The sequence below is a fragment of the Cebidichthys violaceus genome, unplaced genomic scaffold (assembly GCF_023349555.1).
Source record: "Cebidichthys violaceus isolate CVI_PGR_0920_01 unplaced genomic scaffold, fCebVio1.0.p SCAF_4, whole genome shotgun sequence".
Taxonomy (NCBI): Eukaryota; Metazoa; Chordata; class Actinopteri; order Perciformes; family Stichaeidae; genus Cebidichthys; species Cebidichthys violaceus.
In genome coordinates this window covers 11,558,217-11,582,809 of record NW_027176594.1, presented here as the reverse complement: position 1 = coordinate 11,582,809, position 24,593 = coordinate 11,558,217, and the positions used below count along the sequence as shown (strand labels likewise).

The 24,593-nt window shown below is 38.3% G+C and overlaps 1 protein-coding gene across 1 annotated transcript in view; it reads left to right on the top strand.

Moving 5' to 3' along the window:
* sorcs3a (sortilin related VPS10 domain containing receptor 3a) overlaps positions 1 to 15,395 on the top strand; it is a 232,958-nt gene extending 217,563 nt beyond the window's left edge. The window contains exons 23-27 of the mRNA XM_068726990.1: positions 4,119 to 4,250; positions 4,352 to 4,451; positions 7,916 to 8,021; positions 8,835 to 8,995; positions 11,372 to 15,395. Coding sequence (XP_068583091.1) covers positions 4,119 to 4,250; positions 4,352 to 4,451; positions 7,916 to 8,021; positions 8,835 to 8,995; positions 11,372 to 11,430 — 558 coding nt within the window. The 3' untranslated portion in view covers positions 11,431 to 15,395. The remainder of the gene's footprint in view (positions 1 to 4,118; positions 4,251 to 4,351; positions 4,452 to 7,915; positions 8,022 to 8,834; positions 8,996 to 11,371) is intronic.
* The last annotated feature ends 9,198 nt before the right edge of the window (positions 15,396 to 24,593 follow it).

Below are 24,593 nucleotides of genomic sequence, written 5' to 3'. Positions count from 1 at the left end.
AGGAGCTATTGCCTCTTCTGTCATCCTATTCACTTTATGTCCCCCTCTGCCGCGCCTTCTCTCATTGTAAGTCATGCCCACGGCTATCATTTGTCCACTACTTTGGTACTCAAATAGTGATTTCTGTGCTTGATAATTGATGTGCTTTGGCTTTACCCACTCCATTGTTCACACAGGCCACTGAGAAAACATAGAACCATCACAGGCTCTAAAATGAAGAGTGATCACCACCCAGGCTCTGCCTCCCTGGCTTGTATACACTGGTTAAGAGCTGAGGGCTCAAGAATTGCTTTTCTGGAAACAAAAACAGAAACATTTGTTTGGCTTCAACTTGTATTGGCATCCTTAGAAATTGAGATCAATCAGCAAACTTCCATCAAATAGTTCTCTTATATTTGTTTCAAATAATCTAGTTACAAGCCTGAAGGCCTTTCTGTGAGTACCATGTGTCTCCAAAATGTCTAATTTTCAGACTTCTGACAGTATATTTTAAAGCTAATCCAAACAGTTGTGAATGTACAACTGTACAATATGAACTGTGAAGTGTTGAAGAAAAACCTATACCGTTCTGTTATTTCCTGAGAAATGATATGCGATACAGTAGTGCTCTAACATTTGTGAACTAGACATAAAGGTCATTATGCATTTGACACTGTGTCTCTTTGTATCTCACTCTGTTGCTATCTGTGTGTTTCACCCTTTCTTTCTGTCTCTCTCTATCTCTCTCCTTACCTCTCTGCTTCTCCCTCTCACAGAGCAGTCCTTGTCTCGAGGGAAACTAGTAGTTAGGAGTTACTCCAAAGCCACCCTTCCAGTGTTAGTGGTGGTTAGTTAAAACACTGATGCACTGGAGAATGCTCTCCAAGACATTAAAATGGAATTAGAAGGACCACTTTGATTTACAGTATCGTTCATCATGTTTATCTTTATATCACTTGGCTTCTACTGTATTTACCAAAACTGCATTTATTAGGGGTGGGTATCACTAGAGGCCCCACAATATGATATTATCACGATACATATGTGATATTATTGCAATTTTACGATATTGCGATATGCTGAGTATTGTGATATCAAACATTGCAATATATTGCGATTTATTACCTATTTTCAACTGCAAGTAATGTAGTTTGGCAACATTTGTTTTACCCAATAAGATGAAGTTTTTGCTTAGTTAATCTCTCTTTAGTCCATTTATAATAGGCCTATAGCCAATGAACTAAAATATGTATTATCATCATCAACTCATTCCTTCTACTTTGTTCATCTATTATGGGGATTTGCATAAAACACAATTCAAATGGTTAGGAAATAAATTGTATTTCAGGTCATAATTCATCTCTAATATCTATTATATACAGCTGTGAAAACATTTCCTTCAAACAACTGGATTTATTTAAGTTTCTCATCAAAACCACATTTTACAAGATTACATTTGAACACATCATAACGTTATAATTTACTTTTGTCCAATCCTCATTTTCCTGAATGGAGCTTGAACGCATCACAATGTAACCTAATGGAACCTCCATATCATAGCTGTAAGGCTCTTCTCCGTTATAACAGCTGTTGCTGTCAGTGTTACTAACGTGACTATCTCTCCTCCTGTCGATTTCAACATGGACTTAATGTTCACATGTATTATTATCAGACTAGACAGCATCAAGGCCGATCTTCAGATCGCATATTTTTACTGTCCTTTTTTTGTGTGTGTATGTGAGGAAGGTACGCGTAGTGAAAGACGCAGAGCATTAAAGCCTCAAAAACTTTATTAAGAGGTTGAAAATATACTAAGATGATACACAACGTCTGTACCCTTGCTGCTTTTCTAGTTTAAGTGCTGAGCATACAACCACTTAGGCAATCATATCTTGACTGAGAGTTTGAGTACATATTAAGTACTCTCTCAAGATTAAAAATGAACTTTTCATGGAAAATTACACTTAGTCCGTAATCTGAACAGGTATGGATCAACTACTTGCATTTTTATGTAAAGCATGAAACATTTACTCATAATAAAACGTACAAAACGAAAAAAGATGTATAGCCATGGTTTACAATGCATATTTTCATCACTGGCTGTTTGGTAACAGTCGTCATAAAGTGTTTCTGCGGTTTGCCAGTTTCGTAATGAAAGGCCCGGGGTTAAGGTGGCTTGCGGTTTTCGGGCGTCAGTTTTACAGCAGCCCTCACCTAGACCTTGCTGCTACCCGGGTAAATGTAGTTCCCTGAAGAAATCAATTTCCCACTGTGTACATTCAGAAAGCTGGTCTCTCCTGCTGCAGTGCCGGGCAGGCTGTGCTTACACGTACCCAGGATGCATTGCGTGCTACGTCTGAGTAATAAAGAAAATAAACTCACAAAATGGTAAAACAACGATCAGCAACTGTGGTTCGATCAAAATAAATTCTTCCTTCACAGAGAAAGCTGTGAATATACACCTGCTCTACACACTGTTTCCCCTGCTGCAGCAGCTCGTTGGCAGTGTTTATACTTTCTTCGGAGACAGACTATTAAATTATAAAATACAAAGATAAACGTCATCCCAAAATCACCCTGTTGTCTTTTACAGTTTATCTTCAGAATCCTGAAGAAGGTCTCCAGCGCACCTCTGTCTTTGTGAGGAGGAAAACTTTCATGCATATGTAACCCCCCTGCGGCTGTCGCTTTAGAGACAGTGCAGAATAGACAGAAAATATGTGAATTATATATATATATAATTATAATATATAATTAATTATATATATATATATGATATAATATTTAGAGCTGGAGAGATGAAACATGTTTTACATAATGTATCATTTCATTCAGTCACGTGAGGCTGATCATTCACGAGTTATATCATTTAAGTTTCTGGGTTATTTAATAATGACGTCACAATCACAATTTCAAAACGTACAGACGGAAATAAGTCATAAATATGACAAACGCATTCTGCCGTAGAAATCGATCCTGCGCTCATAAACAGGACACAGTTTGTTAAAGAGGTGACAGAGAAAACACCTCTACAGTGATGATTACTGTGTGTCTTTATTAGTTTTTAGTATTATTAGTTACTATTAAGTACAGTGATCATGTAAACAGACACAAACTTCTCAAAAGTCTCTCCAGCTGTTAAAGCCGATTGACAGCTGATCCAGCTGTGATCAGCGGCCGCCATCATCAGAAACAGACGTCGCTTCACGTGACGCAACTGAGGAAAGGACGTCTCGTGTCTCCTAAAACATATTTCCTCGTTCCTCTCTCCGGGCTGGAATCTGAAAAGAAGCGAGTGAGCTGAGGGAGTCAGAGAGGGCTCACAGAGGATTCTGGCCTTTAAATAAAGCCAAAACTGCTGTATTTGGATGAATTGAACACCATTAGTGATATACAAGTGAAATATATAATTTGGTACATGAGAAAATTAAAATGGCACACATTATGCCAAAAGGAGCAATTTGGAAACCTTGTCTGAACTCTCTTTACTAAAACTTATCTAATTTTGTTGTGTTTCACTTTATCAAAGTCAGACTTTGCACAGAGAATGTTCACATATTGTGCTATGATTTGGGAGAGGTTTAAACCTTCAAGCTACATCATTCCAAAGAAATAATCATCCTGAAAATTTTCAATTTGTGCTGTGTGCCATCTTCATTTACTCTTAACCAGTAACATATATGCTGATATTTACACATCTGAACAAATCTCACAAGTGTTCCCTTTATTATAACACCAAAAGTATTCAAATACACCTTGTGGTTACAGAAATAAACTATTTTTAGTATGGGTATGCAATTTTCGAGCAGAGGCCTAAATATATATAGGGTTAGGGTTCAAGAGGTTTTCAACATATATCCAACACGTCCTTTTGATGTTGGCAGTGTAGTGAGTCGACGTTCCTCTGGAGGGGACGCTATCATTTGTGACTCCCCACTCCCTGTTGTGCTTCCTTTTGCATGCCGTACAAATGCAGTACATGTATTTCATGCTCAAAACAATCCACTCCAGGTGAGCTGGCTGACTTAACTGATGTAATCATATGACTTCATTGGCACAGAGCAAAGCCACCTATTTTTAATTGATGAAGCTATTTGTAATAATCACCGTCAAAGGTAATTTTTTCTGCCTTGTCACAGGTGTCTGACTTCCCAGAGGAGCAGCTCTTGGTAGCCGTGTTCCCAGGAGTTCCAACAGCTGCTGAGCTCTTCCTGTTACCTCACAAGAACCAATCAGAGGGCAAGAAAAAGAGTGAGGAGGGGCTAGAGCAGGTATGAGTGACAAGGCATACATTTTATATTACGAATTGTTGAAATGGTATCAAATAGATCGCTCTTTGCCTGTCAAACACCATGTTGCATGTGTTTAACAGGTATCCGATATAATTGTAAGCGCGCTGAACCAAAATCTGGTGGAGTTCGAGCTCAAGCCTGGTGTAAGGGTGATTGTGTACAACACACAGTTAACACTGGGTAAGAAACATTTGCTCTTGCTGCTTTCAATATTGCCATTAAGTTATTAACCATAATAATTCAACTTGCACAGGCAATTTCAATAAGGCCCTATCATTTACTGTTCTTCATTTTGAACTGACATGAAATAGAACTGTAATAACCATGTTTTGACAACAAGAGTTTTTCTTTGGTCCACCACTTAAAATTCCTGTCAGTCTGCCTCCTTTCCAGGCACAAAAACACAGGGGAGTATGGGAGGGGGTTTGATTTCAAGTGGAGCTCCTTGAGACGATCTTTTATGACTGCCATCAAAAGCTGAACATCTGTTCTATTTCTTGAATCACCATCCAACCACAACGTGGGTGTTACACTGAGTATAATTATGTTGATTATTTAGTCCTTGAGAAAGAACACTGTACAATTTAAGGGCAGAAACAAAATTCAGAGTCAGCCCTTGAATACTGGGGAGGTTGGGCGACACTCGAAAAACTTCAAACTGTTGTAAGTATCAAATCAATGCTGGATTCATGGAGGCACATTGATTGTAAAAAAAACGTGGCTGGTCTGGACAGCTCTACTATTTTTATTGTTATTGGTAGTCCTCAACAACTCCTGTGTTCCACTGCTGGACAGATATACTTACATTGTATCATTGCTTGGCCGGTTTCATTAGGCACACAGTCTCTAGAGGCACACAGCCATGAGTTGTCTGTAGCTCAAAGTGCTAGGTATTAACAGCCTGGCATGTGCTGCTCTGTGACATTCTGTGGTGTGCTGCACTCTAATGACATTGGAGGTGTACCCAGCTGGATCCCTCTTTATATTTCACCTCCCAAGAAAAGGTCTAAAAAGCCTTCAAGCTGCTTGAGAAAGGTCAGCAGCATACGCACCACTGTCTCTGAGCCGAAGGGCTCGGGAGTAGCACGGAAACATTGGAGAATGCTATGTGATTTCCCTCCAAAGACAGAAATGAATGCACTCTTCAAAATAATGATAATAATTTAAGGTACATGCCTTAGAGCACTTAATCATAGTCAGTGCTCGTTTGGTTGGCTTCTTGTTTGAAGTGCATGTAAGTGCATTTAACCATTTAAAATCCACCTGAATTATAAGAAATACCTGCAGCTGTCATCTTCTTTGTCCAGCAATAGAAACAGCAATTTCATACTTACACAACTTATGACAATTGAGGAGATTCTAAAGATAAGTTCATCATCTCATAAGCCGTTATCATCATCATATCTTCATACATATATCATCAACATCATACATATATATATATATATATATATATATATATATATATATATATATATACACACACATGAAGGAGCAGTGTAATTAATTTACTGATAGACACGGTGTTACATAATTAGTTAATGTGCACTCAAGAAAATGAGAAAGATTGCAATTTGTATGTTGATAGAAACTGATGACAATTATTTTTTATTTTTTAACACCATACATATTTGTATGCTAAACTGCCTAAGCACTTATTAGTATATTAATATATATATATATATATATATATATATATATATATATATATATATATATATATATACGTGTATAAAATACATAAAGAGTCCAGATTCATGATACTCTGTGGAGTTTTTCACAAAGACTAGTCCAATGGAGCAATGTTTATTTATTTTATTTTATAATACTTTATTCATCCCGCAAGGGGAAATTAGTTCTCTGCATTTGACTCATCCCTATACAGGGAGCAGTGGGCTGCGGTTGCCGGACGACCCTCTCTACCCAATGAGCCACGTTCGCCCCTAATTGTCTCCATCAACATGTCCAATAACCACAGAAACATGTGGATCTTATTTTTTATTTTTTAATTTACATCCAGTTTATTTCTTCTTCTTTTTTGTATTGTACATTCACAATACACACCCATGCCACCTGTTTCACAGGTGTTTCACAGGTGTTCCACTATGCAAAATAAGGTGGCAGTAACAAGCAAAGAAGCATAGCAATGCACCCGCACAGGTAGTGAAGAAGAAGAAGATGGCAAGCTAGCAAACATGGATGTACACAATGCAGGATTCAAAATATTAGTTAAATATTTTGGGGCAAAATCTAATAAAGGATTGTATGGCTTTTGCGCCCGCTAAACCTGTACAAATAAGAAAAAAAACGGTAAGAAACTGTAATTCAAAACACCTGCCCCTGTCTCAGACTGACTCCCACCCCTCACATCAGACACAGTGGCCTCAGGCGCATTTACTCTTTGCCACATGGATAATTGCAAATAGGTACAAGAAAGGGCATATTGCCCTCAGCTGCAAAACTTCATGTGCGTGTTTGATAGCATTTAACCAATATCTTTTGCCAATCGGACATTGTGCCTGGGCAGATAGCAGGTGCAAATGATGCACAGTTCATGTTGCTATCAGCTGCAGCAATCCATTCTTTGTGAATTCGCTCTTTATGGATTATGGAGTTGTGATGTAATGAACATTCAATTCACATGACTGATCAGCTGTTGGCGTCCTGCTGTCGGTGTCTTCCCGATATCCCCATAACGTGTGAATACTTTTCTTAGTCTCCAGACAGCATGAAACATGGCCAATGCCTCCTCCATTTTTCTCTAGATGGGTAAGATGGCCATGGCAACTTGTTTTGTTTCTGGTTCGCAACATCTACTTCTTCTACTCTGTTTACTGGCAGATTGCAGCCATGCGTACGCATCCTATAGCGCCCCCCTTCTGACCAAACCATGCTTATCATAGGCGAGTTTATCCACTCCTAACCAGTTGATGGAAATGTACCAAATGTATATTTATTTTATGTAAATAGATCAGATATAGCCTCATGATAAACTACCAAAAACAAAAGAAAAATTTTTAACAAGGTTTTAAGAAACCTTTCTATTTTCAGTTATACATTGATTTATATTGCTTCATTTATTTTACTTGACTTATTATCAGGGACAGTGCTCATTAATCATAATTATGATGTAGTGGTCCGCCTAGTTAGTTGGGAACTGTAGTTCCCAAGGAAGAGCAGAATGCAAAGAAGCATTGCTATGTATTTTATACATGTATACATACTAATATACTAATAAGTGCTTAGGCAGTTTAGCATAACAATATGTATGCTGTGTAAAACATGTATTTGTCATCAGTTTCTATCAACATACAAATTGCAATCTTTCTCATTTTCTTGAGTGCACACTAACAACTAATTATGTAAAACCGTGTCTATTTTTTACTCTTCCAACTGTTGTTCCCAATTAACTAACAAATTGTCCATACAGGGGAATGATTATATAACGGCTTTCAACATTTTAACTTCACTTACTAACTCACATACTTAACATATTATCAGGGACAATGTAGGCACATTTACCCAAATAGCTAGTCTGGGCAAGTTGAGGTAAAATATTATAAACAAACAAAAAGGCAGACAATGACATTGAAGCATGTGTAATGATAGCAGACTTGTTCCTGTCCTCTCTCCTGCTCCCACAGCACCGTTGGTGGACTCTAACCCCAGACACAGCAGCTCCGCTATGCTGATGCTCCTCTCAGTGGTGTTCCTGGGCCTAGCAGTGTTCCTCATCTACAAATTCAAGAGGTACCCACCTGTATGATTACTTCCACCTGCTGGACTTAGAACGCTAGTATATGCAGTATATATTACCATACTGTCCATTATTGATGATGCCAGATGAGCACAGTCTGGACCAATCAATCAGTCACGTTTTGGTATTTGATTCGACAAGTCCCCCTTGAGGTTGTAGACAGACTTCTAGCAGGATTCCGATGCATGAGGCTCACACACAGTAATCAGTGATAAAATGCGGAGAAAACGACCATCAAATGGTTTAATATGCAGTTGCTGTGCTTAGGCTGTTATTTGCTGAATAAATTATTCATACTCAAAATGATTCTCTTGGAGAGTCGCAGGGAAATGGAAAAGCTGTCATTAATTATGGATATGAATTTTTTCCCATTAGTCTAAAGAGCATGCATTTTTCAAGAAATCTCACAGTTGACAAAACAGAGCAATTAATAACCAAAATGAATAGTAATTGGAAATAAATTAGATAGTGACTAAATAAAGATGTATATTAAGTATAACAAATGCAGATGGGAAAAGATTTTACTGTAATTTTCGTATAGATTAGTTACTTAGATATGACTTTGAAAGTTGGAGAGCCCATGGCACTGCTGTCTTTGAGGTTAGTAGAGAAATGTTGGTTTTAACAGGTTTGTCATCTTCAACTTATTTTGTTTGAGTTGTGAAAATAATGCCTTAAAACAATATGTATACATATATATTTGTCTTTTATTCTTAGAAAAGAAAAATATAAAAAATGTAGCCACTAGATGGATTCTAACATTTTCTTGAGGCTCATTTGTTATCTGTTCTTTTGTAAATCTTTAGAAAAATACCTTGGATCAACATATATGCTGAGGTGAACCAGGAGAAAGAGCAGGAGATGATTGGCTCGGTGGGCCAGGGCGACAGCACGCCTAAAATCACTCTGAGTGAGTTCTCCACATCCAAAGAACTCATGGAGAAAGAACTGGATGCCAGGGTCAAACGTAAGTGAAGAGCTATCATATATAGGTGAAATGATGTATGGAACCTTAACGTTTACTGGCTGACATTACTGTTCATTGTAAAGACTGTTCCTTGAAAGGGATTTTGCTCTGGTCTGATGCAGGGCATTTGTTTCTTTTAAATTTGAAGATGGTTTTAGAGTTAAATTCAGAATAAGCAAAAAATAAATGTGTGCAGATTCACCCCCCAGACATAAATTTAGCTATTGAATTTGAATTATTTTTTAAACAGAGAGTTAGCACCTTAATCACCTTCCAGCATTGCTAATTGTAAAGAGAGGAGGAAAGCAGAGGCAGCTGCATAGTAGAGACAGTCCTGGTTGGGTTTTAACATAGTGAAGGATAGATTCCAGCAAGGCTTGCAGTACTGAGAACAATGAATAATTAATAAAACCAACATCTCTAAGCATGCAGCAGGCCTCAGGATTCAATAAGCCAGCAGGAGCACAGAGACCGTAGCCTTAATCACTTAACTATTTGGTCCAAATATTACTTATTTAAAAAGAATATTTCAGTCCAGAACGAAGAAGAAAACATTAGTAAATTGACCGAATGTTGCTTACTCTGACCTTACATGATGCACAGAGCTTGCAGCTTTTCCAACATTAAGCAGTAGAGGTCAAGTGCAGTTCCTCATTCAACTCAAAGATAGCTGATTCTGATTCCATGTGTTAAAATTCAGAATATCTAATAACTGAAACAGATCTTGCACTGTGGTGTACTCTCAAGCACCAAGATTATCAATATTTTGCTTTATTTCCAGCTGAATATTTCCATTCAGTTAAATGTCCATCGTTATATTTTGCATACAAGCTGTAATCATCCACAGAGTAGTCGTCATAGAAGCCAGTTATGAAATCCTGCAGCACCTTGACCTAATGATGGTACAGGAGGTGCCATACTAATATGGTACTCTGAATATAATTTTAATAATAATTTGAAAATATACACTGGAAAAACTGTGAATAGAAAAGAAACAATCATGTGAATGATTTAATAAATTTGTTCTCACACGCTTAAGGAAAAAAAGACAAGATTTAAAAATGTCAGTAGAAAAGAAGCTTGTGTTGAACTGTTCCACACTCTGCAGGTAACATTAGTATATTTAAAAATGAAAGGTACCCTATGGAGTTTTTGACCATTAGTGCTATGGAGCTTTTACATTTAGATGTCAACTTGGGAACCAGCATTTCTCTGTATTTTCTAAGATTGTATAGTCCAAACAATTGATTGATTATTAAAAATAAAATTATTTGATAATGAAAACAATAACTATTTGTAGCCCTTGTAGGAACAATACATTAAAAGGGGTACTCCAGTACTTTTATATTGCACTTCCAAAAAGTCAGGGGAAAAAGATTTTGGAAGGAATGGTCCTAATCAGTGCAAAAGAGGAGAGCTATCCTTATGTTTAGTCCCTATTACACTAGACACAACATTTTCCATAATGCATCTCAACAATATCTTTCATTAGACCCTACCTGCCTAGCAAAAGCCACAACTTTCCAATTCAACAACCAGTTCGTCACTCTTTCTTACAAATTCATGGTGTCCAAACCCAAGCCGATATAACTCTGATGACATCATCAACCTCTAATGACATCATATGTGTAAAATCAGTGGAGTTCCCCATTAATCTGTGGCATTGATTATGTCCATTAATTTAAGCCATAAATATTAGCAGCTTCTTACTTGTCTCAAATAGTTAATACATTTCAAAAGGTATTCCTTCTGCATGTCTGTGTGTGTTCAATAGGCCTTTACACACCGGGGGCATTTTCTTATGTAATTAATTTGCACGTCAAAGTATTTTTTTCAACTGGTGTTTCTTGACCAACTAAATTATTTTCAGAACAATGTTTTTTGCACCACCAAATGAGGCATCAACCAATCGCGGGTTGAGTTGCAAACTATTTAAATTTAAAGAAAATTGAAGGCTCTGTATTACGAACCGAGACGGCAAACTTTATTACTCCTTTTTAACTTTGACAAAGGCAGGGTAGACCAGATCCACTCCTCCTATTCTTACCTTTCACAATAAAAGCCAGAGACATATAATATTCGCAGGCGAGTATTTCACTATTTCATTTTGTTTCATTCATCCGTCATGACCCTGGTGTGTAAAAGCTTTTAAAGGTGTCATAATAAAAAAGACACATTTTAGTAATGGCCCGCTTTTGTACTTCTATGCTATTTCACAGCCTCACAGCCTTTGATAAAAGAACATTTCAGTAATTAACATGTGATGTCAATGTCAAAGAAGGTATTCATGTTAGGGGCGTCAAAGTGCCAACACAGAACTAACTATCTTTGTTCTTGACTTGTTTTTCTTCTTTGGTCTCATCCATGTCTGCTCAGGAGGAGTTGGAAATGCCTGCGAGAGCACAAGGGAGATTCCAAACTGTACTAGCGTGTAAAGCCGGAGCAACAGTTTATGTACAGAGCAAAGTATTACAGTGTCGGGGGTTCTCTTTTTCTGTTTTGTAATTCTCAACACAGCTGATGTTAATAGTTTTCTAAGGGACCTCATTTATACAGACTTGCACGGATGCCTCGTTCAACAACATCCATGCAGCAAATGTCAAGTTACTCAATGAGATCATTGTAATTACTGGCAAACAATGTATACAGTTTTGTGGATGTAAGCTACATAACGACATTCATTTGCAGACTGAAATACCTTTCATCAAAACCTATGAAGAGTTATGTACATTTCCAAAGGAGTTTGCTTTGAAAGTCATTTCTGCCTATATAAAGACTATAATGTCTGAGTCTTCAATCAAACAGGGAATATTATCAAAATGTACAATATTATCATCTGTTCTGTTAAATGTATATATTATTACTTTCTATATGCTCGTAGTCTGAGTACCATGGCGACGACAGAGGATCTGACAATGGTCTGTTGTTGTTGTTTTTTAAAGTGTGTTAAAAAGTCAAAAATCAATTTTGTTTTTGCTAAGGTCCTTGACTTGTGCATGTTCTTATTGAGGACACAATTTCTGTGTTGTAGATAAGCAAGTGTTGTAAATAGTTATTTTCTAATCATTCATCAGAAGAGCCAGATCGACTTTGCCTCGACTTCTGTATTGCTTTCATTTTCCTCAGTTACTGTTGGGCGATATGTATCCTGTAGAAAAGGGTTTGGATGTTAATGCAGGTAGAACTGTGTTGGCATAAAACATAGTCAACTTCCCACCATTTCCTTGAGAGTGAAATGCATAAGATCAACATATTCAATATATTTATATTTGCATTAGGAATATACAATAGATATTCAGACATTTTTACACAGATGACAGTTTTTAACCTACCTGAAACAAACGTTACTTTCCATTGGCTCTGGTAGTTCTGATTTGGCCCCAGAACAAAAGCTGTATCAGTTATTATAAATATGTATTGTGGCGACCAGTGATCAAATTCACAATATTCAAGTGATGGGAGAACCATGATGACATTCATTTAAAAAAATAAATGGTGATATATCTAAAATAGCAGTAGGTACAGGTTTGGCTTCTGATAGCAGGTTCTATTTTTAATTCAGTTTCTGTTTGGCAAAATACCAATCTTAATACAAATATGAATCTTTTAGTTATTTATGAATACATGTTACTTGCACTTGTTTAAGGTTACACCTACTGCTTTTGAAATCCATCTCTCGGAAAGCCTACAGAGTATAAATATTTTAACATTGCTCATGTTATATTGAATATAGAATATCAAAAATAGCTCATTATTTTGTCCATACATGGATATAACAGTGAGTTGGAATGAACCCATTAGTGCAGTGTTTCTCACTTGGTCCTGCACAGGGTTTTAGGACGTCTGCTCCACACATCTTGAGGACTGTTTACATTTAATGGCTAAAATTGTCTCACAAACATTTCCGTTCATTTGGAAATAAAAATAAACTAAAACTTGAATATTGTCTCTAAATATGAAGACTGTAACATTTGTATTAATTTAAACATCTAAAAAAATACACAAAGATGATATCACCATAAATTGCCTGTCACTTGCAACCTCTATCTGCCCCAACTCAAGGTCTGAGTCACTAAGATATTGACGTAAAGTTATTACAGCACAAATAAAGCCAATAAAGTTTTGCAGCTTAGTGCAATTAGCCTGTTTTTTTGCGTCTGACTCCAATTATCGATGTGGCAAAGTATTAATGTGCTGGGGCCAATGAGTCGGTTGTGAGGCCATATAGACTGGGCTCTGGTTAGACTCATTTAACTTCTCTCCTTTCGTCGTGCCCATATACGCCTCTGCGCCGCAGAGCACATACAGTATATGCGGGTGGAGGAAATGATACAACATTAATGAGGAGAAAATGAATTATATTTTCTAATTTTGAGACATTTTTTTAGTTTATTAATTACCTTTGGCGATCCCATGGCAACAAAAATTAAGAGAGATGCTGTGCGCATCTATGCATGAGGCACAGCAGCGTAACTTTGTTAATTATTTAATCTTGTTTTTAAAAATGACATTAGGGAGCTTTATTTATTTAATTTTCATGACACACCTGTCCCACACAATTAGGGTTGTATGTATTGAACAAACTCAAAAGTTGTCTCAAATGTCTCAGAAAACTCTTAAAATAAGAGCATATAATTATTATTTTTCTCATTAATGAAGTATCACCCACCTGCAACAGTGTTCTGCAGTGCAGAGGCGTATACAGTTTGATGCATTCCTGGCTCAGACGGTCACCCGTCACAACCGACGCATTGGCTTTAAGCCTATTTATACTTTACCACGTAGGTGATTGCAATCAGATGCAAATTATATTTGTGCAGCAATATGATTAGGTCTTTAGTGAATCGGACCCATAGTCAGAGCAGACAGTGGTTGCAAATAATGCACTGCCCATGGTGCTGTCAGCGGCCGCAATCCATTCTTTGTGAATTCACCCCTCAATGCAGTTACACTAATAAATTCAGTGTAACTGCACATCAGCGCTGTTTTTATTGAATTGGATTTTTTCTGCAATACAGCTCATTTGACTAGAAAGGGGCATATTTTATGCTAAATATCTGCATATTACTACATTTAAAAATGTGCAAATATCACAGGAGCACCGAGACGCTTTTTGCTTGGCAACACAGTTAGGGAAGCATTTCACCCTCGGCAGGTGCTTTGAGAATTACAAGCTTTCTTTCTATCTTCTTTGCACAGGTTTATTGGCCTCAAAAGCCGTGCAATCCTTTTTGAATTTTCCCGTAAGTGTACAAACAGATTATACACAGTACAATCTCGCTGGTAATGAATCCACTCGTCCTTGTGCCAACAGGCTTCTTTTACAAGCCCACACTTGACTCACTGCTTTGCGGTTAGTTTGACATGAGGGAGTATCGTTTTCCCAGCATACAACTGTCCATCAGCGCTGTGTTCTCCAGGACTACAAAAGCTGAGTGGCCACGGGTTGTCTCCCGTCGGTCTCCTGGTATCCAGCATGATGATAATCAAAGGAAGCTGGACAGCTGAGCAGAGGATGCCCCGTTCAGAGCTTTCCCACAATGCTCAGCTCAAGTAAACAGCACTTGCAGGAGAAGCGAGAGGGACAGGGGAACACTGCACAAAGTTAGAGGCTGTCACATCACACATGCATTACCTCAAACGGAGTTCTCATCTCAAACCGAACAGCCATGCCAAGCCTTGTTACTGCAGACAGAATACACATTGAAGAATGATTGTTTTATAACTTTGTTTGTTGTTTTCAACTGTCATGAGCAAAGTGTTTGGATTTTCACTTTGTTCTGATTCTTATTAACAAAACAGTATTTGGAGAAACAGTAAAAGAACTATCAAAAAGTTTGTGCTTAGTGCTACTCAAATCATACTTGTTGTTTCTTCTTTTTTTCCCCTCTTGGACCCTTTGATATTGTAAAGAATGTATGAGGACTAGACTGGTTCATAGCCAGGCCTTAATGCTTTGTAGCAGTTGTAGCTGGGCAAGAATTTGGAACTCTGTAAAAGTCTGAAAAGAAAGTGGAGAATAGCTATTAAAAATATTGTTTCACATCTGCTCAGAATTATTGGAACTGTCCCCAGTAAAATAAATTCATACATGTTGGGTGATTTCCTCATTGTTCATTCAATCACCACTTTGATCACTGGAAATTGTTGCCTCTTCTGGTATCTTAAATGCCACATTATACTGTAAGAACCAGATTTTCGCGGGGATCCATACTTGAAAATTGAAAGATATTCTTACTTTGGTCATATTTCAGAAGGCATAGCAATGTTCTTCAGTGCACAAAAATCTACAATGCATGCATCATCAGTAATGTTCTGTTTCATCTTTATTTCAATATTTCTATGGTAAGGAAACTGTCATTTTGAAATTGTTTCAAATAAATGTATTTTTGTACATCAACGCATTTGTTCTCTGGGTCATGACATTTCCTGTGAACTGAAGGGTGCAAAGAAGATGATGCTCGCCTGACGACTCAAAGCCCCAGCACCAATCTACAGTATAGAAGCTCACATGGAGGTTAGAGAACCACCGGCTCTGCTCCTGTCTTCCTGCTCCTCCTCCACTCATAGACCAAAAGCGGCAACCAAATCATTGTGCTATTATGTCAGCTCTCACATAACATACAGTGACTCTGTTTAAAAAAAAAAAAAAGCATTAGCATTATCAAGACGAAGGGCAAGTGCATAAGAAAGAGCTAAGTGAACAGAAACCTGTTCAGAACCCATCTGACTGCTGTTTCTTTCCCTGTTGCCGTGTCCCCATACCGCCGGAATGACTGTACTTTGATGGGTACAAAGTCATGACTGATAGAAACAAGTAACAAAACTACAACAATTAGCCACACAATATAAAATAAAACTTTACTCTAAAAACCACAACACCCACAAACTTTATAATATTGGGCACATCTGGGTTAACATGAACTCTAAGACCACTGAGACACAGAGAGAGAAAATAAATGGAATGAGAAGAAGATTGAAGTGCACAGTGTTTTGTGACATGTATAATTTTTATTAAATTTTGATTTGAAAAACTGAATATAAGATAAAGTATGAATTAATTTGAATTATAGACACAGACCCGATCCAAAGACTCTGTTCAGGGCATTTGCGCCAATGTGGTATGCGCCCAAACCACTCGTCTTTCGGGTCGCCCATATTGAGAGTGTTTTTTACAAGACTCAGTAATTATATTGCTATTAAATTATATCAAGAAAAAATAGAGAAATAAATAGCTCCTTTGTCATGATGAAAAAAAACGATACAGTACTTTACATCTGGTGATACAAATGTCAACTGTAGATGAAAAACAAGACGCAATAAAGCTTCCCCACCATGGATTAAACTTGGGAAAAGACCTTACATTTTTTTAGGTGCTTCTTTAGGTTTAGTCTGTTCATATCGACCCAATATCCAGCAGAAGCAGGCAGCTGTTTATATCAATACAAAAAGTCTCTAAAAACACTGCTCTACCTGGCCATTGTCAAACAGAAGACACAATTCTCATTCTGAAATTAGCAAAGAGCTGATGGACATATTTAGCAAAATAAAGAGCCAGACATTTTTCTTAGAAATTGGGGGTGACCAAAAAAGAGCTAAAATGAGAGTGAATATGATTCCTCAGGTGACCACAAACATGACTTCAAAGAAATGCCACATGTTCATCATTTGTCAATATTTTACCATATACACTTCATGTGATCATAGATAATATAATATGTTCTGTTTACAGCTTATTGTATGTCCCAAGTGGTCAAAAAATTATTTACGGCAGATTTAAGTTCATGTTGCGGCTGATAATAATAGAATTATAGATCGACTATGCATGTGCTGTATCCTGACTTGGAATTCTTCACTTATTTGCTGCAGTGGGCCGATCACTGCGTTAGGGTCAGGTGTTAATAAGAATTGGTCCAGCCTACATGGGATGGCTTTGACCTTGTAGAATCAGGCATGATATATCTGAGGGCGATGGAGCAGTTACAGTGATTATTAATTGGGACTTCAATTATCACCAGAGTGATGGTCTTGTCCCTGAGAAGTAAAATCTTTGATTTGATGGCTCCTGCACAAGAATCCTCCATGCAAATGTCCATTCAGTCAAGAGCAAAGTGATTGGAGGCGAGATATTTGTTGTGCTCAATGAAAGACTTTTCTCCAGAGTGAGAACAGCACTGTCGTCTCAGATCCACCACCACTGCTCTCCCTGCTTGGGATTACTTCCACTAGAGTATGAAAATACCCTGTCACTTCATAAAAGCTTCTCTCAATTACAGTTTATTCCACTCTTTTCAGTTTTCTCTGGCTGTGGCAGATGAGACTCGGACATGAAAAGGAATTACTGAAGTTATCTATTAAAAATAGCAAAGCTGGCACAAACAAAAGCCATTTGTCGTTATTCACCGGGGAAGTCTTAGAGCAGCCTCATTATACTGTGGCTTGAATTAATCTTGGGCCCCTGTCGCTCCCTTTCACCTTGGGAGCCTGATACAATGTATTACAGGGCTCTTAGAATCCTGAACACATACTCTAACCCTTGGTGCAGGTTACCGATAACTTGCATGTCAGGTGGAGGACAGAGGCACAGTGCAAGCTGAATGTGGAAAAAAATGGTTAAAACCTCTTGGACCCTAGACCGATTTTTAGGCCCTCAGCTCAAAAATAGCATGCCCATACGATAATGAGTGTAGCGTTGCAACTGTAAGGGCTATTTTAATACTTTTGGTACTAAAATAATCCTAACACTTGTGAGATGTGTTGATATGTGTAAATATCAGTATATATGTTACTGGTTAAGAGTAAGTTAAGATGGCACACAGCACAAATTGAAAATTCTAATTTTCGAATGGAAAAAAAAACAATTTCAGGATATTTCTTTATTAGAAATCATGTAGGTCCAAGCTTTCCAGCTCTCCCAGATCATAGAACTATATGTTGAGGGTCTCTAAACAAATTTGTACTTTGATAAAGTGAAGCTTTATCTAGTACATCTTGATCTAGTATGGAGAGGTCAAACGAGGTCAACCAAAATGTAATTTTGTTCCAGCTGTTTCATTGTAATTTTATATACTATATAATTATATATTTCACTTATTTTATCACTAATAGTGTTCAATCTATCCATATGCAGCAGTTTGGCATCATTTTGAGAGCCTGGATCCTCTCTGAGACTGTTAATGTTTGTCATCCATGGGATTTTATCATCTGAATTCCAGTTTTTTATCCTCCAAAGCCTTTCGGACCGTTTGAAGGGCCGATTTGACCCAATGAACGTTCCATAGACACGTCACAGCCTGCTCTGTCGAAACAACCTAACGTGACTTTGAATGACAGAATCCGTTAGCCAATGAGAAAATAAAAACTACCCGAGTGTCAAATTTCTCAAATCCAATTTGCTGAGACGTATAACCCTGCCCCTTCCGCTAGCAGGCACAAGAGGCACACGACGGCACCGCCAGCTTTGAATCCAGGCAGAGACGGATGAGCTGCGCAGATAGATACTAAACATGAACAGATTCATTTTTATTTTTTTTTGCTGCAGAACATCTCAAAGTAAGGAGCTGGTTTATGATGTGATCGATTATGCGGATTATGATGATGGCTTTGTTTTGTAAGTAAAACTGCGAGGCTGTGTCGTAGCGGAATGTAACAAAATGGCTGCGATCGTCTGGTCGCTAGCGATCTCCGGAGCTAACGGGTGTTAGCATTGAATTCATTTTTCAAAACGTTATTGGCATAATTGTGGCGATTAGGACTGCCTAGGTGGCGCTATATCGATTGTGTTACTTGGTATTATACGTAGCTTTGTCATAAGTTGTGTTTGGAGTGTGTACAAACAGCTGAGATGACTTTGTAGCGCAGGAGCTGCAGTTTGAGCAGGTATGCGGCATCATTATATTCGTTACTGATGAGTGCACGTTATGAGTGGATTAATTTTTTTGGATGTATGCTCCGCCCCCACGGCGGGGGCGCTCGGGTCCAAGAGGATTTATTAAAGTTGGTTTTTACTGACAATATTACAGTTCCTGCACAGTTTGATTTTTTTTCACTTTATTATAGAGCAGTAGAACGGAAGTCAGATCAGGAGAGACTATAGATTTACACATTTATATTCAGCTGCACAAGCTGACTTTGGAAACAGCATGGATAGGCTTTGACTTGTATCCAGAATGTTTTGTAACACAGATTTTAAGATTTTGAGTTTTTCTCCAACTGTGGCTCAATATATCAACATGTGCAAATAACATGAATGAATGAATGGATGGAGGGAAATACTAGCAAAAAGCTGTGGCATATGAAGACATTACAATAAATAATGGAAAGTAAATAAAACCAAATTTCTCAGTGAGACAGCACCCATCTTCACCCTTTAGTTTCTTGTTTAAAGCCAGTTGCGGTTAGCGTTGACACAGTTAGAGTTGTGAAATGGTGGCAGTTAGGTTTAGGCAAAAAAACTACTTTGTTAGTCATAAGACACAATGAGGTAGTGTCAGAACGTCGTCAGTAAAAATATGGTAAATGGTAAATGGACTGTACTTGTATAGCGCTTTTCTTGTCTTTCCGACCAGTCAAAGCACTTTAACACTACTTGTCATCATTCACCCATTCACACACTGATGGCAGGAGTTAAGTGCCACCTGCCTATCAGACTATCCACATTCGCACACCGTAGGCACAGCCACGGGAGCAATTTTGGGGTTAAGTGTCTTGCTCGAGGATACAACAACATGCGACTAGCGGAGCCAGGGATCAAACCGCCGATCCTTTGATTGAAGGACGACCACTCAGCCACAGTCGCCCCACACAATATAGCTTTTGGCTTCACTCAGGACACGAACGCCGGTCCCGTGAGTAAAAGTCCTGTGTTTGTTTGACTCATCCACCACCCCTCCTGATCGCCCTTAGAGAAATTCTCGCTCTTCATACTACGTTACTCTTAGCTTCTAATGCTGATGTAGGTGGGTTTAAATTGGAGCTAGTTGAAAGCTAAAGAGTGCCATGCTCATGATACCAAGATGCCGTGGGCTACTGTCCAAGCGTATCATGTCAAAATGCCGGTTGTACTTTCTCTTTAAAAAGATAGTTTGACATTTGTAATAGTTTGACATATGCTTATAGTCTTCTCAGGCAGAGCTGTAACTTCCAATGAACTCCGGTGAGTGCCTGGCAATAGCCAATAAATCAACATTGTTTATACACTTTTTTCATATGGATTTATCAAATGGAATATAATGTATATGTATGTACAAATGTATACCGTTTGACAGAGTTAGGCTAGCTGTTTCCGGTCTCTGTGCTGAGCTAAGCTAACCAGCTGCTATCTGTGTTAATCTTCTCGCCTACATCTTTAAAATAAGCTAATATCGTACGTACAGTAACTTTGTCTTTGAAGAAGAAAATATGGAAATAAATAAAGCCTCGACCTCGAGTTTGGGTCTTCAGCAATAGTAGGCAGGGTTGGGTTTGGGTAGGTACCTTGGGTAGGTGGCCTGTGCAGAACACTCATCCACTCTTAGCTGAAATCTCCCTGCCTCACCCGACAGAAGAGACCATTGTGGAAAGTAGGCATATGAAACATTATCAATATATTTACAATTTTGTTTAATTTCACTGTAATTACTGTGCATTTTAATCTATTAAGTCATTCAATGATTTTTATGGTAATACATAATTATTTTACCATTAAATTAATCACATTTGATTAGCCATAAACAACTGTGCTGTCAATAATATATCAACATTACATAGGTCTATGAGATAAGATAATGTGGGAGTTATTAAACTTGTTGATGGTGAGATGCAAATGCTAAGCCTGTTGGATCTTACTATTTAGAGGCATGCAAATCACTACCTGTGCAGGGTGGCCTGATTAACAAAATTACTCAGCATGTGTAACACTAACGTACACATCAGTAAATCTGTGAGTTTTAGCAATTTTTTGAAACTCCTGACCAAGCGTATGGGAGAAGTGTTGTTTGGCACAGGACTGGTTTGAGAGTAAAAGCCATTAAGGGGGGCCTGATGCATAGTGGACTTCTGTGATAATAATCAATTTACTAGTTCTATCACCAAATCACATTTGGAGAGAAGAGCACATTACATAAACAGAGGCACTTAGTGAGATCAAAAGCTCTTTGCTCATTCAAGAGCTCCACCATCACTTAGCCAGCGAGGCACACTGCAGGGACACCTTTGACCTTTGTAACGCTGTCATAAGAAAACAGCCTTCACACCCAATTAACTAAGCTGGGCTTCACAGAGAGGAACCTTTGCCTCCCTCTACAGCAGTTACCATATGAATAACATATGAGTAATGATCCCCACCTAACAAATTACAATGTTCTCTGTTATGTATTCCAGCAATTAAGTAATCATCATTCTCAACACTTAGACAATAAGCATTGAAAGTGATCTCTGTATCCCACAAAACTGTTAGGATCTACATGCAACATGTATGAATACTCTTTGAAAAAACATATTTCATTTATTCATGATTTTATACTTGCAGATGGAAATCATTGATATTCATAACCTGCCTCGTGTAAGAGCTGTTAGTGAGGGCTGCATTTTTGATCAGTTGGAACTGCAAGTCTAGGGCTATTTGTCACAAATTCAAAGCCAGAACTATTGTTCTGTATCGAGCTAAACTGTGCAAAAAAAATTTCTCGTCTAGTTTGAAAGCACCACGCGTAATGCTTACTCTGTGTATAGCTGACAGCTTTGTTGAGAGTAGTTGACTCAGACAGGGCAGCCCACATATTGACTATTTCGACCAACCTCCACTAAATCTTTTTGTGTTGTCAGTCAGAGAGAAACGCATACTGAACGATGTAGGAAATACAGGCTACTAAAGCACAACATTCACATACAGTGTGTCCACTTTATTACACCATACAACTACCCTGCCATAAAAGTTTGATGCCTGTGATTCGGTCATGTCGAAAGTGGGGACCAACACATCACTCCAAACTCATCACATACTGCCGGTTGTTCAGTCACCCTACACTTCACACTGAGTACGGAAGTTACAATAAGACATTCTCGCTATTTATACCACAACACTTGCTCTGATCGTCTAATAATGACACAGATGAGTTTACGTTGGAGTTACTCATAGAGGCGCGAAGGGTGCCTCAATATGTCAATACAGATGAGTTGGGAAATAGAATGCGTTGTTCTGGTCCCCTTTACGTATGCTAATGGTAAAAGACAAAACAATGTTATCGTGAGCCTATTGCGTCTTTACATCAGATTGAAAAGATGCTTGTAGTGAACAAATAGTCAAAAGTGTCAAATAGTCAACATTAGCATTCATTTGAAATACTGTTTCTAGTCAAAACACTACTCACTCTCCATTCAGCTGCCAAAACAACAGGCAAAGAGATACTAAAAAGTTAGACAGATCTGATGAGCATGATCAGCATAGTCAGGTGATCTTTCTCTGTAAGTTTGTGACTATGAGCAGCAGTACAATACTAAATGACAATGCGCAATATTTAAGGATAATTTAAGGTGCTATAAATTATATTGGAAGCATTTCTTTTGCCTCCATACGGCTCTCAACATGTCGATGGCTGAGCCTGCGGCTCGCAGGTAATGGTGCTTCCAATACTAACAGCGCAAACAACAGCAAAAATGCAACAGCAGAGCTTACAGTGTTTACCTGAGCGGGAACCCGAGAGTGGGTGCTGTGACTTTGCGACGACGCTGTCGGTCGGCACAGTGATATTGGCTGTAGCCGATGTATGACCTCAGTGAAGAGCAGCGTTCGCGAGCTAACCAGCAGGGCACGCTCAGCGAGGTGGAGCACTTCCCAGCCGGAGGATGAGCTCTGTTTGTAGGTCAAAAGTGGCTGCAAATCTGGGTCTGGGTCTTTCCACGGAGGTCTGATCGCTGCCAGAGGCCCCGCTGGAGTCTGAGCTGAAGGAGTTTCTGGTGAACCTGCATAATTTGATAATTTGTTTTGTGTGATTTCTGCAGGGAATCGGACCTGATGACCGGAATTAAGAATAACTATATAGAAATTGTCAATCTTCTCGCTGATGGTCTTGTTCGCTTATGTAAGTCATATAGAGTCATCAGTATTGAATTGAGACTGTTTCATAACCAGTTAAAAGACGCTTGAAGACGCTTAAACAATATCCAGAGTGTCAACACCAACTGAGCCAGTATTCACAACAGATTCATTCATAATAGGCAAAACAATCATTCGCCATCTGCTTGATACAGTAAAGTTCACTCAGTATTACTGATGAATCCGACTAGCATTCTGGAAAAAAAACAATGCAGTGTCAAGTTACACAGTCAATTATTATCAGCTGTGCAGTAAATGTATAAATATGACACCAAGCTTACAACACTGTAGCTACAGGGTCGTAAATACCAGTAGGCTTAAGACAAAACAACATGTCTTGTTGTAATTAGTTCCATCTAACGGGCAAAGCCTCAGAGCAGGAGCCTGTGCTGTGACTAGAAGGTCACAAAGGCCAATTAGAGGGTTCAGCATGGCTGCAGAGATGGATGAGGCAGATATATCAGATGCAAAGAGTTGAACATCAATATGATTGGTCTATCTTGATAATAATTTAGATATTTGGATTAGCACTACCCATTAAAATAACCCATTAAAAGATAAGTATACGGGATACTGAGGCTAAGTTTGATTACTTTTAAGAAGGCTAAATGGATTGAAACTTATTAAAATCTTTAATGAAAAAGTACTTCATGAAGCAGATTATCTGTCTGAAAGTGAAAAAACACTTCTCTCTGTTGCTTTAGCCAGCGGATAACAGTCATCTTTTCATTTTTGACTGACATATGAAAAATGATAATTTGGCTTCCATTCACACAGGGATGATACACTAAGTGAAGCTGTCAGAAGCCACGTCTCCTCAACAACACTAGTCAGAGTCCTGTTGCCACATCCTGACAGTTCTAAGAGTCTTTGTTGAATTGTGATCCCCAATGTATTGCGACAGCATCTGTGCTTTCATTTTCAATTTTACCGGCTCCAAAGGCCCATATGGAGACTGTCTGAAGCTATTGTGTCACTTGTGTATGCAGATCTTTCAGCTCTTTGCATTTCATGCTTGCACCTTGTTGCTTGGATGCAGATGCACTAGCCATTCATTTTGAAATCCTTTATTTTACCAGAATGATTTAAAGATTGGCTGTGGCTCTACTTTGTTTAATCGACGTGCATGAGAGAGTGCAGCAAGGGTTGATTTCTAATGGTAAATACATTGTAATCCCATTCAGTCGGGCGATGGGAGATAAACACAGCAAGACATGCCTTGAGGTTCATTTATTCCCCCATAAACTTTGAGTAAAAGTAGAATCTGGCTTCTTTGGGAGTATGTACTTCTACGGAGTGAAAAACCTTGAAATGAGGTTACCCACCGGTGCATACGCTGCATAGGAATACATGAGAGATAGATCAACAATGTTCAAAACCATATTTGTGAAAAACATATTGACATTGCAGTGTGGATCTTTTGGTGCAGTATTTTTTTAGTGGGTGAAAGTTCATAGAGACCCACAGTTGCAAAATTGCAATATATATTTGTAACTGTCCAATAGTATTTATTTCTGACTGAAT